We start from the raw sequence: 18312 nt of genomic DNA, 5'->3' as shown, positions 1-18312 counted from the left end.
CAAAGGTTCAAACTTTGATTAACCCGGAGTTGGGAGTGTGGAGAGCTGACCGTGTTAATCAACTCTTCTTGCCACATGAAGCAGCTGCCATATTGGGTATTCCTCTGAGTCACCATTGTCCTCTAGACAAAATTGCATGGGGCTGTACTCCTTCAGGTGTTTTCAGCACAAGTAGCGCTTATAAACTCCTGGTCTCTGGAGTGGAAGTCAGCCAGGCAGAAACTTCAAACCAATCTGCTCTGAATCAGTTTTGGAAGGTAGTGTGGGGGCTTCGGGTTCCTAACAAGTTTAAGCATTTCATCTAGCGAGCGTGTAATAACGCTCTTCCAACTATAAGTAATTTATTCCGGAGAAAAATCACACCATCTGATCAGTGTGAGCTTTGCAAACTTTATCCCGAGGATCCGTTTCATGCTATCTGGTCATGCAAAGAAGTGGAGACCGTTTGGAGCTCATCCCACTGCTTTAACCAAGCAAATCTCCCCCAACCCCAAAGTTTTAGCGACTTACTCTCCCTTTTTTTGCAGGTTAAGGAGGACTATAGAAAGGAGGTGTTTTCCATTGCAGCGTTGCTGCTGTGGAACCGGCAAAACACCATCCACTTCGGTAGACCTATGAGAGCTACGGACCAGATTCTATCAATGGCAAGAAACTTGCTGCAAGATTTTCTAGTAGCCCAGCAGATTGAACCGGTCATCCCATCCCCACCTACATTGCAACATTGGACCAAACTTGACTTACAATATCATAAAGTCAACTTCGATGCTGCAATGTTCAGGGAGGCGCATTTGGCTAGTATCAGTGTCGTTGTTCAGGATTGGAGAGGCGAGTTTGTTGGTGCATTATCTTCCTCAATGTTGCTGACTCATTCAGTTGTTGAAATGGAAGCTTTAGCGTGTCGAAAAGCTATCGAATTTGCTGCAGAAATTGGATTACAGAGAGTGATTTTTGAAGGGGACTCAGCTATGGTTATCTGGGATGCACGGATGCGGCTCCTAGGCCCGCGCACCCGCGTCCGACGCGGCGACGCGGGAGGGATGCCGCAGACCGCGCGTCCGTGCCGCGTCCCGCCACGTGGCAGTTCCCGAATCGGGCCGACGCGGTCGAAATCGGCGCCGACGCGGCCGAAATCGAGCCGACTCGGTCCGTATCGGCCTATATCGGCCGAAACGGCCGAGTCAGGCCGAAATTCAAAAAAAAAAAAAAAAACAAAGGTGCAAAACGCACCGTATGACTAAACCTAAGTACCCAGACCCCCTCAAACCCTCACACTTCGTCCAAAGCTCCCAAAGGCCCTTTCTCACTCCGCCCCTCATCTCCCTTCTCTGTGTGCTGTCACTGTGCTCCGTCCCTCATCTCTATTCTCTGCGTTTTGAGCTTTCTGTGAGTGCTGTGTGCACACTGCACTGCTTCAGCCTTCAGGTGTGCTCTCTCTGCTCTTTTCTTGAATTTTTATTCTTTGTTCTTTACAATTTCTCTCTGAATCTGAAAATTTATGTCCTTGACTGCTTGATGTGTTTTTTTACTTGTTTTTTCAATTATTTCTTGTGGGAGTTAAAGGGTTTTGTTAACATGTGATTTGTGATTTGTGGTTTGTGGGAGTTAAAGGGTTCTGTGTTTGTTTGCTGTGAACCTGGTTGCTGTGTTCTGGTTGTTGTGTTTTTTTTACTGTGAACTTGGTTTGATTTATCATTAATTTATTGTGTTAATAGTTATTATTTGTAGGTTATTTGTGGGAGTTAAAGGGTTTTTTTGGTTCTGTGGTTTTGTATTTTTTTGCTGTGAATCTGGCTGCTGTGTTTTGTTGCTGTGAACTTGGTTTGATTTGTCATTAATTTATTTAGTTAATAGTTATTATTTGTAGGTTAAATTGAATCTATTGAATTTACAATGGACGAAGTTAATAGCACAGAAAGTTCACAAGAAGTGCCAAATGCTGAATCTCCTCTTTGGCAATATGTGACTAAAGTAGAAAAACCAGCTGGTGCATCTGTTAAATCTGGTGGAAACACATATTTTAAGTGCAACTATTGTGATATAGTTTTTATGGGATCCTATTCTAGGGTTAAGGCTCATTTATTACAAATTTTGCGGCAAAGGTATTAGAGCATGCCGTAATGTGTCAAAGAGCCATAGGTTGGAAATGCAGCGAATGCATGATCAAGTTTAGGCTAATAAGTTAGAGCAAGAACAGAGAAGTCAAATTCCCTTACCCCCACCTCCCCCAGGCCGTGGGATACCTATTTCCCCATTTCGGAGACAAGAAGGGAGTGATAGTAGTCATAGTACAAATCCGGTTGATGCTAAAAGGAGGAAGGTGACTATGAATACTACTTTGGAGAAAGCATTTCAGAATAATGCTAGACATGATTTAGATAGTAGAATTGCTAGGATGTTTTACACCGGTGGGCTTCCATTTAACTTTGCAAGGAACCCACATTATCGTAGTTCCTATGCATTTGCTGCTACTCATAGCATTCCAGGTTATCTTCCTCCTGGATACAATGCTTTGAGAACAACACTTTTGCAAAAGGAAAGAGCTCATGTTGAAAGACTCTTGAAACCAATTAAGGACTCTTGGCTTGAAAATGGTGTAAGTATAGTTTCTAATGGATGGTCAGATCCACAAAGGAGGCCTCTTATTAACATTATGGCTGTATCAGATGGGGGTCCAGTGTTTATAAAGGCAATTGATGGGTTAGGTGAGTTCAAAGATAAGCATTACATTGCTGGGGTGTTGAAGGATGCTATAAAAGAGATTGGACATGAAAAAGTTGTCCAAGTCGTCACTGATAATGCAAATGTGATGAAGGCTGCTGGAGCTCTTATTGAGGGTGAGTATCCTAAAATATTTTGGACACCTTGTGTTGTCCACACTCTCAATCTAGCTTTGAAGAATATTTGTGCAGCAAAAAACACTGAAAAGAATAAAGTTACATATGAGGAATGTAGTTGGATTACACGTGTTGCTGATGATGCATCCTTCATATGTGTTTTTATCATGAACCATTCTATGAGGTTGGCAATGTTTAATGAATTTTGTCCATTAAAATTGCTCCAAGTTGCTGATACTAGATTTGCTTCGGTGGTTGTAACGTTGAAAAGGTTGAGGTTGATAAAAAGATGCCTTCAAGCCATGGCTATTAGTGACCAATGGGCTTCTTATAGGGAGGATGACGTTGGAAAAGCTCAAAAGGTGAAAGATATGATTCTAAGTGATCTTTGGTGGGATAATATTGATTATATCCTTGAATTCACGGCACCCATTTATGATATGCTACGAATAACCGACACAGATAAGCCTTGTCTTCATCTTGTGGATGAGATGTGGGATTCCATGATAGAGAAGGTGAAAGCAGTGATATATCGGCATGAAGGCTTGGAAGATGATCAATATAGCTCATTTTGGGATGTGGTGTATGATATACTCATTGATCGGTGGACTAAAAATTCTACACCACTACATTGCTTGGCTCATTCCTTAAATCCTAAGTAAGTACATTTATTATCTATTTTCCTTAGTTCACCCTTTTAGTAAAACACACATTTGATCTATATTTGTTTTTTAATCTTTAACTAGGTATTACTCCATTGAATGGATTTCGGAGAATCCAAAACGCATCCCTCCACATCGGGATCATGAAATTTCTATGGAAAGAAGCAAGTGTTTGGAGCGATACTTTAAAGATGAGAATGACTTAACGGTGGTGAAGTATGAGTTTGCTAAATTTTCAGGAGGGAGGTTTCCTTCACCAAGTGCCTTGACGGATAGGTGGACCTTACTACATTTGGTTTGGTGGCAATACCATGGCTCCACATTTCCAACTCTTCAAACCCTTGCCCTTAAACTTCTTGGACAACCTTGCTCATCCTCATGTGCTGAGAGAAATTGGAGCACTTACAAATTCATTCATTCCTTAAAAAGAAACAAAATGGCTCCTGCACGCGCTGAGGATTTGGTATATGTGCATTCTAATCTTCGACTCTTGTCAAGGCGCAATGAAGAGTACATACATACCGCAACAAAGATGTGGGATATTGCAGGAGACTCTTGGAATGAGAGCGACATGCATGGAGGAGCTGGAATTCTTGAGAATGCAGCTCTTACACTTGATGAGCCAGAGTTGGAGGCTATAGTTATTGGGAATGTTAACACTAGTGCTACTACTAGTGAAAGTGAAGTTCGAAGTGAAGCTATTGATCTTGAGGATGATGATATTTGTGTTTGATTGTCTTGTTGATTATCTTTTATTTTGTTTTAGTTTCAAACTTATGAGTTGTATTCTAATTTCCAAACATCATGGAATGTTTTAGTTTCAATCTTGTGGATTATATTTAATTTATGAACATCATGTTTTAGTTGTTATCTACTATTGCTCTTAAATTTGGTATTTGTTTATATAATGTGAAAAAGTAAAAGTATGCTTAGCAATATATTAAACATATATTATAAAAATATTTTTAATAATTTTTTAATCGCCGAGTCCTGCCGCACCCGCACCCACCTTTTTCAAAAATTGCCAAGTCCCGCACCCGCACCCGAGTCCCGAAACGTACCCGTGCTTCATAGATGGTTATCAATGCTTTAAACCAAAACAATGTTGGTCTCTCATCTTACGGTGTCGTCATTGAAGACATCCGCAGTCTAGCTTTAGTGTTTGAGTCATGTGTTTTTGCTCATACCAGTCGAGTTTGTAATAGTGTGGCTGATGCTATTGCAAAAAAAGCAAAAGCTTTTAGGAGTGCTCTGGTCTGGTTGAATGGCCCACCTGATGACATAGTGTCCTTGCTTCTGTTTGATGTTCACTGAACTGTTGTTTTTATTCTTTTCAATAATAGCCCAAACTTATAGTCTGGTTTCTCAAAAAAAAATAAAAAATGTCTATATAAATCAATTTATAAGTACAAAATTAATATCAACATCTTATACCCTAACTTAATTATTAAAATATATATATAAAATTAACACCCTAATGTTAAACGAAATATGAATAAAAATGCACTAATATTTGTGTTTTAACACCAAGCAATCACTCAAATATATAATGTTACAAGAGAAAACCCAATTTCAAAAGGACAAAGTTTAGCAACAAAACCAGTTGCAGCCTTAGGCTACAAACTGGTCTAATAATATGACATGTGTAAAAAATATCATGTGCATATCACATGATTATTTTTGTAAACTTAACTCAATTAACCCTAGTTAACTACACCACTTATTAAAAATAAATAAAAACTAAAAACTAAAAAACTAAAAACCCTAAAAAAATTTATACGTATGATCTCTCTCTCTAAACTGTAACCCAGAAGGTCATAACCCAGCTCCAACCAATCACCCATAGCCTCCTATCTCCACCGCTGGCCGGCCAGCCCAAATCCTCCTCTCTCCATCGTCGGCCATCCTCAAATCCTGTACTGTCTCCACCGCCGGCCAACCACCCTAAATCCTCCTCTGTCTCCACCGCCGGCCAACCACCTCAATCCTCCTCTGTGTCCATAGCCGGTGCACTCAGTCTCCGCCGCTTCACCGATTAGAACTAAATTTCCTTTTTAATTCCTTTTGTTTTATTCATAGAAGTGGCGGATCCTCCTATCTCCACCACCGGCCAATCTAAAATCCTGTACTATCTCCACCGCTGGTCCACCTAGTCTTCGGCACTTCACCGATTAGAACTAAATTTCCTTTTTTTTTTATTCATAGATAACTAAAATTTTCTTTTTCATTCTATTAATTTTTTTCTGAATGAATTGTGTTTGATTATTAATGTGAGTTCTGGATTTTCTGGTTTTTTATTTTTGTTTAATTATTAATGTGCCTTTTTTAGTTTGATTGTTCATTGATAACCTTGATTCCTTCAAGAACTGAAGATGATTTTCTAGCAGTTGTTTATAAGTTACCAAATCTAGTTTAATTTACTTATTAAAAAAATGAATTTATGTGTATTTCTTCTCTAATATGTAATAGTGTTTACTTTTTTAATTCTTTCAAGAACTGAAGAGGATTTGCTAGCTGTTTTTTTTACGTTCAGTTGAGGTTTCAATTTGATTCCTCATCAGCTCTCACTTTCTTCAATTGGGTCAAGAATGATTTAAGTCTCAAACTGTCAAAGTCATTGTTGTATGAGTGATAGGAAATGGGATTTGCCTGGATAGTTTTACTTGTCGAGTTGTTGTGGAAGGACATAGAAACAAGAGTAAGTTGCTTTCAGCTTTGAAATGGTTGTCAGAGCTTCAGGGTTTGAAATTCCTATTTTTGCTGACTTTTATGAATATCTAGTGGTTAAACTATGTGAAGAGAATCGGCCAATTGCCGCTAGAAGTCCTTTGGAAGAATCTCTCAAACTCTTAGTATGGTTATGTGCCTGGCCAAGAACCTAGGAATAACTCTGGCAAAGTTAATGCTTAGCTATCAACCAGTGCTTACATCTTGTGCAATTATTTTGCTTTTGACATTTTCTTTTGAAGCTACAGTCAAAATTTTTTAAACTTTTTTTTCTACCTTTTTATTCTATTTTTGAATTGAAACAAATCTAAAAAGTGTTGGAGAGATCCTATATTCTATTTACAAGTATTGTTTGTGTTTCATAGTCTGCAAAAGGAGAAATTTTTTTGAACCTTTTTCTAGTCTGTCATCTCAAAAGAACTTGTCTATTTTCTTATGGGTACAATTAGAAGTCAGTTTTCATAAGATTAAAAAATAATAGCTTATATATTTGCTGTTCACAGGTGGCAAATTTGAATTTTTCTGGCTCCTTCTTACTATCTCTCATCTCATGTCAAGTTTCATGTATAACTAAAGAATGAGTTAAAATCTATGGTTAATTTTCAAGTCAAGAATGTGATTTTTTTTTTTTTTTTTTTTTTGGTTTCTCTCTTTTTGCACAGCAACCATCACTGACAACACTGAATTCAAGAGCTTATATAGACAGAATATCTCTGTTTCTATTCCTTCTGTACATGGTTGCTACTATTGGGTTAGTTTGTTTTCTTATATTCAAGGGAATTCAAGGCCAAATACAAGCATCAGAATCTATTAAAATGAAAGAGAAAAGGGTGTTGTAGTTTTATCTGCCACAAGTTGAAGCTGCATCTTTTTTGAGCATTACTCTTGCATTGGCATGGCAAAAGGCAGTCAGGGAATGGGCTTTATTTATGGTTCATTTCATACGAGGGAGCTCTTTTGTAATGTCCCTATCTACTGGAATTCTCCTTATTTGCTTCCAAAAACTTGCCACTAAAGGCATTGGAGTATATTTTATTGCCTTGCAATTGGCAATGGATTGTATGCTTGTTGGGTCACAACGTGAATTAAGTTTTGTTCTAAGATCTTGATGAAAGCACTTGAGCCAAGTATTTAGTCCTTTACTTGAGTGGTACAATTTATTATTAAAATGGTTATTTCTTATCTGCTATTGCAGTAATTTGAATTTCTTTGACAATTATGTGGCAGAGGCATTAGCTTGGAAAGTTGAGATAGTGTATAAAATTTAAAACCCAATCTCACTGCATATAGAGCTATAATAGACTGCTTGTGTAAAATAAACAAAAGTATGGAGGGTGAATATGTAATGAAAGAAATGGTTAAATTTGGTGTGCCACCTGATATAGCAATATGCAAGGCATTAACAAATGGATACTGCAAGGAACTGGATATCAATAGAGCAGAATTATTATTGGGCTTCTTTGCCAGGGAATTTCAAATCTTCCATACTAAAAGTTACAATACGCTTGTGGTAAACTAGGATTGCAGAACAAGTAAAACTAGGACTGTAGAACAAGTGGTACCATTTTGAACCACAAACATATCTCTCACTATAGCTAAAATAAAGTCAGCCTAAACTATATTCCGCCTCACATGACAATATGATTAGTATGGAATCATCAATTTGCCAATGGTCTAACCATTAAAAATAGTCTTCAATATGCCAATGGCATCACAATAAAATATACTAAAAGGTTAACAATTTGCCAATAGTCTAACAGTAAAAAATAGTCTTCAATCTCTAACAAATAAAACTGCATAGTCTTCAATCTCCATCCAATAAAGTTGCACCCTAACTCCAACCTATTTAGTGCTTTTGCCAAGATGGTGCTCTTCTTGGATAACATCAGAAGTAGTTGTTGAAACCTGAAAACAATTGCAAAGAATAATTGTCACATAAACTGTAAACAAATTTATGTGCCTATAAGATTGATATATTAAAGTGGAATGTAACAAATCTTACTTTATTTAGGCTTCCAAGTGATTCAACTTGTCTCGCCTCACAAGCTTTTTTTTGTAAGCCAATGGCATGTTTTTTAGCATGTGTTGTTTTGCTTCGAGATTTACCATTTTTCTTCTCTAATGCAGATTTCAATCTTCTCTTTGGATGCCCAACAGTAGGTTTTTTTTTTTAATCCTATGCATGCTATCACCTTATAAAACATCAGTAGTAACATCACCATGGACCTCTATGCAACTCTCCATATTATTCGAATGACATTTTTTTCTAATCTCTTGCAAATTCCTCATTAATTTTTCAAAACATTCTTTGGTATGTTCATACATTATCTCATTCTCTGCTACAAGTGTGGAAATTTCACGAGCATTGTGACTCAAATGAGAGTAGCGTTTTCCTATCGACTCTTGAGCATTACCTTTAATATCAATGCCATGATACTCCTTGATAGAACTAGCCCTTGCATCTTGCGTCCATCTTTTCAATACATATTGGACGGGAAGTCTTTTAACATTTTTATGTTCAAGAACTTTCAAAGCATGTGCACAAAGAATTCCTACAAAGTTGAACTTCTTGCAACTGCATTCCACCGTTGTAGTTGAGGCTTCATATTTAACTAGGTGCTCTTGAATTCTTTGACTGTATTTGACCTTGTATTCTATGACAGTATCAGATTTATTAGCCATGTAAATAGTACAATCAGCAATCTTCATATATTCATCTTGAAACATTTGAAAATTTTCTGGGGTGTACAGCTCTACAACATGTCTTAACATCTCTACATTAGATTGTAAAATCGGTTTTGTTTGCCTCATTTTGAACTCTACATGTAGTTCTTGATGTCTCTTATCAACCAAAACTCTAGAGTAATGTCCTGAAAAGCGCACACAATCATGTTTTGGTTTCAAGTATTTCTTCAACACATTGTTTATTGATTCACTACGTTGGGTACTTTTCGTATCAACAGTGAACATATGTCGACCATATACCATAGCCCATTTTTCTTTCACATCAAATATGCTACATAACCATTTATTATCAATAAGACCATAGTCCTTAAGCATATAATCCCATGAAACAAGCCATTCATCTTCATCTTCATACTCATACAAACAATCACTAAAATCATTTGCAAAATGCTTAGATGAATGAAATACATGATGTAGATTCTTAGCAGCATTCTGATAAATATGACATACACACAAACGATGATTAGATTTAGGAAATACCTCTATTATTGCTTTAGCCATTGCAGCAGATTGATCTGTAAGTATAGTTCTTGGCTGCTTTCCTGACATTGCAGTTAAAAAAGTTTCAAACAACCACTTAAATGACTCTATAGTCTCATCATAAAGTAAAGCTACACCAAAGATAATTGATTGTTTGTGATGATTAACCCCAACAAATGGAGCAAAGGGACGATTATATCTATTTGTTTGATAAGTTGTGTCAAAACAAACAACATCACCAAAGTGCCCATAATCAACTATTGATCTAGCATCAGCCCAAAAAATGTTCATGATTTGACCATCATCATCAACTTGTATTGAATAAAATAAGATGGATCTGCCAATTGCATCTGATGAAAGTACTCCATCATAGCAGGTCCATCTCCTTTCCTCAAAGCCATCCTCCTCTCATTATGTACATGATTCTTATAGTCAACATCCATAAACCCAAGATTTTCACGACCCCCAGCTTGCATGCTCAATAATTCAATGATTTGTTTAATTGATATTCTAGACCTCTTTGCATCATTTGCAATGGCTTTTTGAGAAGATGAATTTTTTCTCTTCGATCTTAACATATGTTTCATTGGTGAAAGAGCAAACTCATGATTATGTTGACCATGAAAAGAAACAACATGTAACATACCATCCTTTTGAAGATGACAGGTCATCTGTGCTAAACAACCTGTTCGTGAAATTGGACGACGATAAGATGCATTTTCGTGACGTTTGTCAACAGCTCGTTCACCCTCTTTTGAGCAACTAAATGTTCTTCTTATAATTTGCCCTGCATTTCCTTGCTTTACAAAATGTTTCCGTACACTAAAGCCAATTCGGTGAGCATATTCTTTGTAAAATTCATATGCACTCTCATCACAATCAAATTTCATGCCAATTGCTGGAGTATTTGATTTGTTTGGGCTTCCAAGAGTAGGTTCTACTTTAGTCTCCTCTTGTTGATCAGCTATCCAACCATTGAATTCATCTTCCAATACGATTTCTAGTACTTCTACAATTTCCTTGCTATGTCTACTTGGAGTATTTGAATTTTTTGGGCTTCCATGAGTAGGTTCTATTTGAGCCTCCTCTTGTTGATCAGCTATACAATCATTCAATTCATCCTCCAATAAAATGATTTGACTAGTATCCATCACCTGTAGTCAAGATACATATTCAAAATCAAATCAGAAAAAAGGAAAAATTTTATAAACAATTTTTAAAAAAAGTATTCCAATATTCAATGCCCATTAAAGAATACTCTCCATGAATTACTTAGAAACACTAGAGTTTTAGAATGTATAAATCTAGAAGCCTATAAAGTTTACTCTCAGTTCTTATACTTTTGAAAATCAAGTCAATATGAACAAAAACAATTTTTTTAGATGAATCAAAGATAAATTCAATACTAAAGAAAAATGAATACAATTTCTACAACTCAGCTAAATTTAGTATCATAAAAACTACAACAAAACCATAGTACAAGACAGCAAATAACAACACTATTACATATTAGAGAAGAAATACACATAAATCCATTTTTTTAATAAGTAAATTAAACTAGATTTGGTAACTTATAAACAACCGCTAGAAAATCATCTTCAGTTCTTGAAGGAATCAAGGTTATCAATGAACAATCAAACTAAAAAAGGCACATTAATAATTAAACAAAAATAAAAAAATAAAAAACCAGAAAATCCAGAACTCACATTAATAATCAAACACAATTCATTCAGAAAAAAATTAATAGAATTAAAAAGGAAAATTTAGTTATCTATGAATAAAACAAAAGGAAATTTAGTTCTAACCGGTGGAGCAGCGGAGACTAGGTGGACTAGTGGTGGAGACAGTATAGGATTTTAGATTGGTCGGCAGTGGAGACAGGAGGATCCATTGCTTCTATGAATAAAACAAAAGGAATTAAAAAGGAAATTTAGTTCTAACCGATGAAGCGGCGAAGACTGAGTGCGCCGGTGGTGGAGACAGAGAAGGATTTGGGGTGGTTGGCCGGCAGTGGAGACAGTATAGGATTTGAGGTTGGCCGGCAGTGGAGAGAGGAGGATTTGGGCTGGCCGGCCGGCAGTGGAGACAGGAGGCTATGGGTGATTGGTTGGAGCTAGGTTATGACCTTCTGGGTTACAGTTTAGAGAGAGAGATCATACGTATAAAATTTTTGAGGGTTTTTAGTTTTTAGTTTTTATTTTTTTAATAGGTGGTGTAGTTAATTAGGGTTAATTGAGTTAAGTTTACTTAAATAATTATGTGCAATGCACATGATATTTTTTACACATGTCATCTTATTAGACCAGTTTGGCTACAACTAGTTTTGTAGCTAAACTTTGTCCATTTCAAAAATTAAAAACTATCCAAATTTATAATTTTTTAAAAATAACTAAAATTGAGAGTAGAAATTGCGACAAAACATACCCATACCATTACCATACGCACAAAGAAACCTTGAAATCAATAATTAAAAACAATCCAATACTATAAACATTAAAAAAAATTCCAAATTTCTAAACATTAAAAAAATAAGGAAGTAGAGTTAAAGTAGGGAGACTCGCATAGTAATTTAACGGACTTTGAAACCAAGGAAGAGGTGAAAAAAATTGGGAGAATTTTTTATCACATCTAATAAAGCATATTCTGATTTGATAATATCCATCTTTAATCATTCCATGCCTTTTTCATTTTCCTTATTAAAGTTTTATATATTATATATGAGATGAGTTTAAGTTACACTTGATGTAAGAGTTACACATTTTCTAAACTATTGGATTTAAGTAGATTAACGGTAAAAAAAAAAAAAAAAAAAAAAAAAAAAAAACTCATTAATGCTAATATTCTTATTAGGATCTCATTAATTATTCCTTATTTATTACATTTCATACCTATTTCTAAACCTAAAAATAAGGGATTTAGATCATCTAAATTTCTTAGGGTACTCTACTAAATAGATTTCCTTAAATCTTAACCATTCTTTCATGATTTAATGGTCTAGATTTTGCCATGTCAGTATTCTACTAACAATAATCTTAATTATTTTGTTTGCAAAATTATTTTATTAATTTTTTTAGAACAATTATTTTATTATTTTAAGAGTATTATTAGTGAAATACTGACATGACAGAACTTAGATCCTTAAATCATAAAAGAGAGGTTAGGATTTAAAAAAATCTAAAGGATCTAAATCCAAAAAAACCTCTCTCTCTCTCTCTCTCTCTCTCTCTCTCTCTCTCTCTCTCTCTCTCTCTCTCTCTCTCTCTCTCTCTCTCTCTCTCTCTCTCATCACATCTAATTAATAAAGCATATTCTGATATGATGATATTCATCATTAATTATCTCATGCCTTTTTTGTTTTCCTTATTAAAGTTTTATATATAGTAGTTGAAGGTGTGTTCAAAAAAATAATAATAATGAAGAATTATAAATAAAATAAAGATAAGTAAATTGAATAAAAAAAAGTTATTTTAAAATCAAATGTAAAGTTACAAACTACAAAATTTTACTAATTTGCAATCAACGGTCACCATGTTTAACATATATTAATTTGTAAAAACCTAATGATAAATTGAAATCCATGTGAGTTTGAAGATTCTAGACAACAGATAATTATGTGTTCTTTCTCTCATATCATTATAGCAAGCACCCTCGTTGGTATTCTGTCCTAGGAAATAAACGCTATTCATGTGTCATTGCGCTCGAGTCCTTGGGGAAGATAGTGAGGACAACTAGAAAAAATTCATCAATCCTTGGGTAAAGCTTCCACTAACATTTTCACGTCAATACCATTTTCCATGATTGCAAAATAAATTATGTTTGGCTATTGAAAACTTACAAAAACTAAAATCACATTTTCAATTGACAAATCTACACTGACTAATCTAAAAAAATTATATTATACTCCATTAAAATATAACTGTATTAAATCTTTAAAGTTGAAAATGTGACATAAGTTTAAAATATAACTGTATTAAATCTTTAAAGTTTAACTGAATTGTTGCTGCAAGAAAGGACAAAACACCATACAAAACTAGTCTTTTGAATGCATCTTGAAAATATTTTGTTCCCGAACATTTCTCAAAACTCTTTCAAATGAAGTTTGAAAATACTTCATTCTGTTTTGTGCATATGGCCTAAAATTGATTAAAAAATTAATACCCAATGTTAGAATTGCGAATCATCTATTAGGGAGGGTGATCATTGTTTTCCTCACCAAATGCTCAAGTGCTATAGGAGAGACACTAAAAATTTCTTAGAGTCTAAAGACTGAAAGTTAAAACGTCTCTTACATTTATAGTCAAGAATTGATTTGTTAATTGTATAACTAATTCAAATATGGATTGAATAGTTACATATTCCATATTTATATATGATTAAAAAACACATGTTTTTGGTAAAAAATAAGAAAAAAAAAATTTCTCCGTTTCAATTTATGTTTATGCTTAAGTTTATGGTTAAGGTGCTTTTAATCAAATTTTATCTTCAATCAATAATTTTAAATGTTTTTATCTTTGTACACAAACATACAAGTTTTTTTTAAATAAAATAAAAATAAAAAAGCTTCCAAAATTTTCTTGATGTCATTTTGCATCATTTTTAGCATCATCTCAACTTATACTTTTGTCATTGCAGCATCTCGTTCAATGGAAATAGATTTGAGTTTTTTTTTTTTCTTATGTGCATTTTAAAAACTTCCAAAAATACACTTTAATAATTCTACAATATCATCATACATAAAAGTAACCCAAAAATGATTATTTCTTGAAGGCGATTAACATTTAATACTAAGGAACACAGCTAAGGGCCAAAAATCTTTAATGTTGTCATATATAGTATTGAAAGTAACCATGCATGTCACTAAAATGGTCATTTAAGCTTCAACACAAAACATATTTGTTACTCATTTTTCACAATCCAATTGTACAACGTAATGGAAATATAGATTATCGATAAGTTTTTAATACCTAATTGGTGGCTAAGTCCCAAATATTTTTGTGCCTTGAAAAATAGGGCATTTGTTATAGGTCTATTCTTATTGGTTGCTTTGTTGTTCCTTGTCAATATTAGGGAAAATGTCTTTGACATGACAAACAAACATTTTGCTTTTCAGCCATACGAAAAAGCCAAATAGAACCATATTGAATGATTATCCAGACAACATGCTTAAGACTTGAGGAAAATTCAACTCCTTGGAAGGGAGGGCACTAACTCTAGGTTCGACTTAACTCACATTTGAATGTCTATGGCAAAAAATTTTATTAAATTTTTTAATATTCAAAAAATTTAAGAAATAGAAAAATCTTAATAGAAATCATTGGAGCCAATGGTGGAATTGAATGAAATTTGATGACCTAAAGTAGGGCTATCCATGATTCGGGTTTGGGCTCCACCTTAACTAGGGACGGAACTATTGTTGGACCTAGGGGGCAATGCCACCCCCCACCCCCCCCCCCCCCCAAACCCAGATTTTTTTAAAAAAAATTTTAGTATATATATATAATTTATTATTTTTAGTAATTTGTTTCAATAAAATTGCACTTTGACTCCTTTAACAATATTATTGATATTTTTAAATACTATAAAAAAAAATATTAGCCCAACAACCAAAATTAAGCCCAAACAACACCCCAAAACAAACAAAAGAGAAAAAAAAAAAAAAAAAAAAATCAAAGCCGGTTCTAATTATATATCTACCTAGCCTAGGAGTACGAAACACCTAACTTACCTTACACATATAATAAAAGGGAAAAAAGAAGTGGATTTCTAAGCCATTCAAAAAAAAAAAAATAAAAAATAAAAAAGGAAAACCTAACTAACTTACAACTGAACACAAAGGAGAGGAATTTAGCAGCCAACGATAGAAAGAAAGGTATCCTCTCATAGCTCGGAGCACCTAAGCAAGAGCAGGGAGTCAGGGATGCTAGAAGCCTAGGATGGAGAGACTTAAAGCAGAATAAACTAGAGTAGAGAGAAAGAGTTAAAGAGAGGTAAAAATCTAACTGACCCATCTTTGTCTTTAGCCCATAATTTATATTCTTTTATAAATGAAAAAGTTGTCATTTGACAAACACAACACCACACACAACAATCAACTCTTATTGCAATCGATGTTTTGTATATATATTTTTTTGGTAGTTTTGTCTTTAGCAATAGCCTATGATGTTTTGTGATTTTTTTTGTAGTTTTGTCTTTAGTGTTTTTGTCTATTAGTTAGTGTCTAATAGACCTCACACATATAATATATTAAGATGGTGAGTTCCATTTTCATAAATAATTGCATTGTAATATCTTAAAAAATAATAATTTTGTGTATTTTTCTTTGTTGATGGTTTATTAAATGAATGTTTATTTGGAGTTTAATTTTTTTTTTTTTTTTTGGTTTATACTTTTACCCCCCTAACTCCTAGTCCTGACTCCATTCCTGACCTAAACTTGACTTGATTTTTGTGGGTGGCAAAGCGAAGGACCCATTGCCAACCATGAGCACTACCAGATTGGATCAAGCAGTTCTTCAGTTTCGGACTAAACTAATGGAGGCGGCGATGAACGAGATGTCACCAAATCTAGTTTAGATCCCGACGAATCTTGACTAGATTTCGCTAGATCTCAACAGGATCTCGCTAGATCTAACCCAAATCTCAAAGGTTCTCGGCAAGATCTCATCGAATATATTTACAAAATGCCTATCTCGTAACCGTTTTATATATTTCCCATTAAAATGGTGTTAAGATTTTCTTAAAATTATATGTTAATAAATGCCTTAAAGCCACCCATTAATTGGGATCAGACTCTTTACCAAATGCCTATCTCATGACCTCTTCCATGTATGGTTTTATTTGCAGCATACAAAGTCTGTGCTGAAGGTTACAATGAGGGATAAGGCACTCAGGATCACCAAGTCTTTTAAGGGTAAGTGTTATGGATCAGAATGATTTATCATGCGCTCTAGAAATATGATAACTAGGACTAGGACCCACATTTCATGAAAACTACTATTTATCAACAGTCACAATTTTGCACTTTTTGTTCTTCTACTTTTTCCAATATCTGCGATTTAATAGCAATTTGTTCATGGTTGAGACTTAAAGGCTTTGAATGTGATTCCAAATGGGGGCCCAAAGCAATTTCATAAAGCTGACCATTGTTTGCTGCCCATCTCAGCCCATTACTGAATTTGGATCCAGCTTTTACACTTGCAACCCATGTACTAGAGCAAGGGAGCCCATGGGTTCTAGTAGTTGTTTCTGCAATGCGTTGCCTATTTTTTCCATAACACTCGAGCCCAGTAATTATCTCATTACTAATTCAACCTCCAATTCCTAATACGAAAAATGAACTAGTTTATTTTGGGTTGATTGCTGATCAAGCGGGTCAACACAGAATTAACTCATCTATTAATCGTCAAAGTGGGTTGATCCACTTCGATACAAATCCAATTATATGAAACACTATAGGCACCATTTTCACATGCTATCTCAAATATTGCCACCCATATCTTTAACTCCAAAGCAAGGAATTGGAGATTGAATTATGAATGGGATAATTAATGGACTTGAGAGTATTATGGAAAAAATACGTAACCCATTACAGAAACAATAAGACTACAAATTTTTAGTTTGATAATTGGCTTGCCTTGGGTTCCATTTGGAATCTCATTCAAGGCCTCTTAAGTCTCAACCAAGAGGCAGAGAGGTTGTGAGCCTGTAGTTTACTTCAAGATAACACGGGCAGGGACTTTAGTTTTTACTTACCATAGTTTCCACTTGACTTATGAGACATTTGTGTCGGAGAAAAGATACATCTGTAATATTTTTGCTACACTTTTATACCAAATTTTTGGTGGGAAGTTGTTATAGGTTTTTAATTTGAATTTATCATTAAAATTACTTTTTTGCTCACTAATAACAAGAAATATACGTAATAAACAATTACTTAAGATTTGTCATGATAATATTATGAAAATGTTTTTATTTTATGTCAATATGATGGAAAACCTAGTGGAACGTAGACCTAGCTAAGGACTATATGATTTTATTGAATAAACAAACCTTCATAAGAAAAGTGCTGTTATACTTTAATTTCTCGTAAGAGATGATAGATTAGCTTAATTAGTAAGGTTTTTTTTATTGTCGAATAATAAATTTGGAGTTTAAACTCTGCATATACAAAAAATCGATTGATATCTTAGTCAGAAAATAAGAGTAATTATCATGAGATGAACACTATAAATTAAAATTCTATCATATATAAAAACAAAAACAAAAAAGAAAAAGCCGATAATGAATTGGCAAAAGGGCATTGGCATGTTTTATTTATCCACATTAGAGTCTATTGAGAATAGACCCATCCGCGTTATAAGCAAAGGCTCATTTTCCCACCAAAAAAAAGGGGGGGTTATTCAATGACAAAACAAAAATCCCAACATTTACTTGCAATATGGTTATAAGATCCATAAAAATTGTAAAGCTACTTCTTGCGTCCATCCAAGAAGGAATTGGATTGCCTCAATTTCAAGTTTCTATCCATTTTCTCCATTTCACACGTCACATTTTATATGACAAATCTAATAATGTAGAGGTTATTAGGTTAATTAAAATTTTAAATGTCATAACATTCCGTACATCTTTAGATTTATAAAAATTAATTTGAATCATAAAATAGACGAGATGAACATAGTTTGAAATTAAGATATTCTTTTTCCAGGTGGAAGAATAGTGTGGAAATAAAAATTTTTAATTATGGAATGGACCCTTTCCATTTCAAATTAGATGAAAAGAATCATGTTCCCTAACTTGGTTTCTAATTTTATAGATTTAGAATTGTGGGCAGAAAGTGCACAGTCCCAAACTTTCGTATGGCTGGAA

The 18312-nt window shown here is 34.3% G+C and overlaps 1 protein-coding gene and 1 long non-coding RNA gene across 2 annotated transcripts; both read left to right on the top strand.

Annotated features, from left to right (window-relative positions):
* The first annotated feature begins 641 nt into the window (after positions 1-641).
* Positions 642-4229, top strand: LOC126728618 (uncharacterized). Its single transcript, XM_050434415.1, has 3 exons — positions 642-968; positions 2171-3492; positions 3581-4229. Exons 1-3 carry the CDS (start codon positions 642-644, stop codon positions 4227-4229), a joined length of 2298 nt encoding a protein of 765 aa, XP_050290372.1.
* A 2230-nt stretch (positions 4230-6459) lies between these two features.
* LOC126729164 (uncharacterized) lies at positions 6460-7361 on the top strand. The gene is made up of 2 exons (XR_007656527.1): positions 6460-6787; positions 6886-7361. It is a non-coding gene; the product is annotated as an uncharacterized LOC126729164 (long non-coding RNA).
* Positions 7362-18312: the final 10951 nt, after the last annotated feature.

This window comes from Quercus robur, chromosome 5, assembly GCF_932294415.1.
Source record: "Quercus robur chromosome 5, dhQueRobu3.1, whole genome shotgun sequence".
NCBI lineage: Eukaryota > Viridiplantae > Streptophyta > Magnoliopsida > Fagales > Fagaceae > Quercus > Quercus robur.
Note: the sequence above shows the minus strand (reverse complement) of the source record. Positions and strands in the feature narration are given on the sequence as shown.

Excerpts from the sequence above, each read along its gene's own strand:
- LOC126728618 (XM_050434415.1), top strand. The coding sequence starts at position 642 with ATGGCAAGAAACTTGCTGCAAGATTTTCTAGTAGCCCAGCAGATTGAA. Across the intron at positions 969-2,170 it reads TTGAAGGGGACTCAGCTATG|GCTAATAAGTTAGAGCAAGA; the intron begins GTTATCTGGGAT and ends GATCAAGTTTAG. Across the intron at positions 3,493-3,580 it reads GCTCATTCCTTAAATCCTAA|GTATTACTCCATTGAATGGA; the intron begins GTAAGTACATTT and ends ATCTTTAACTAG.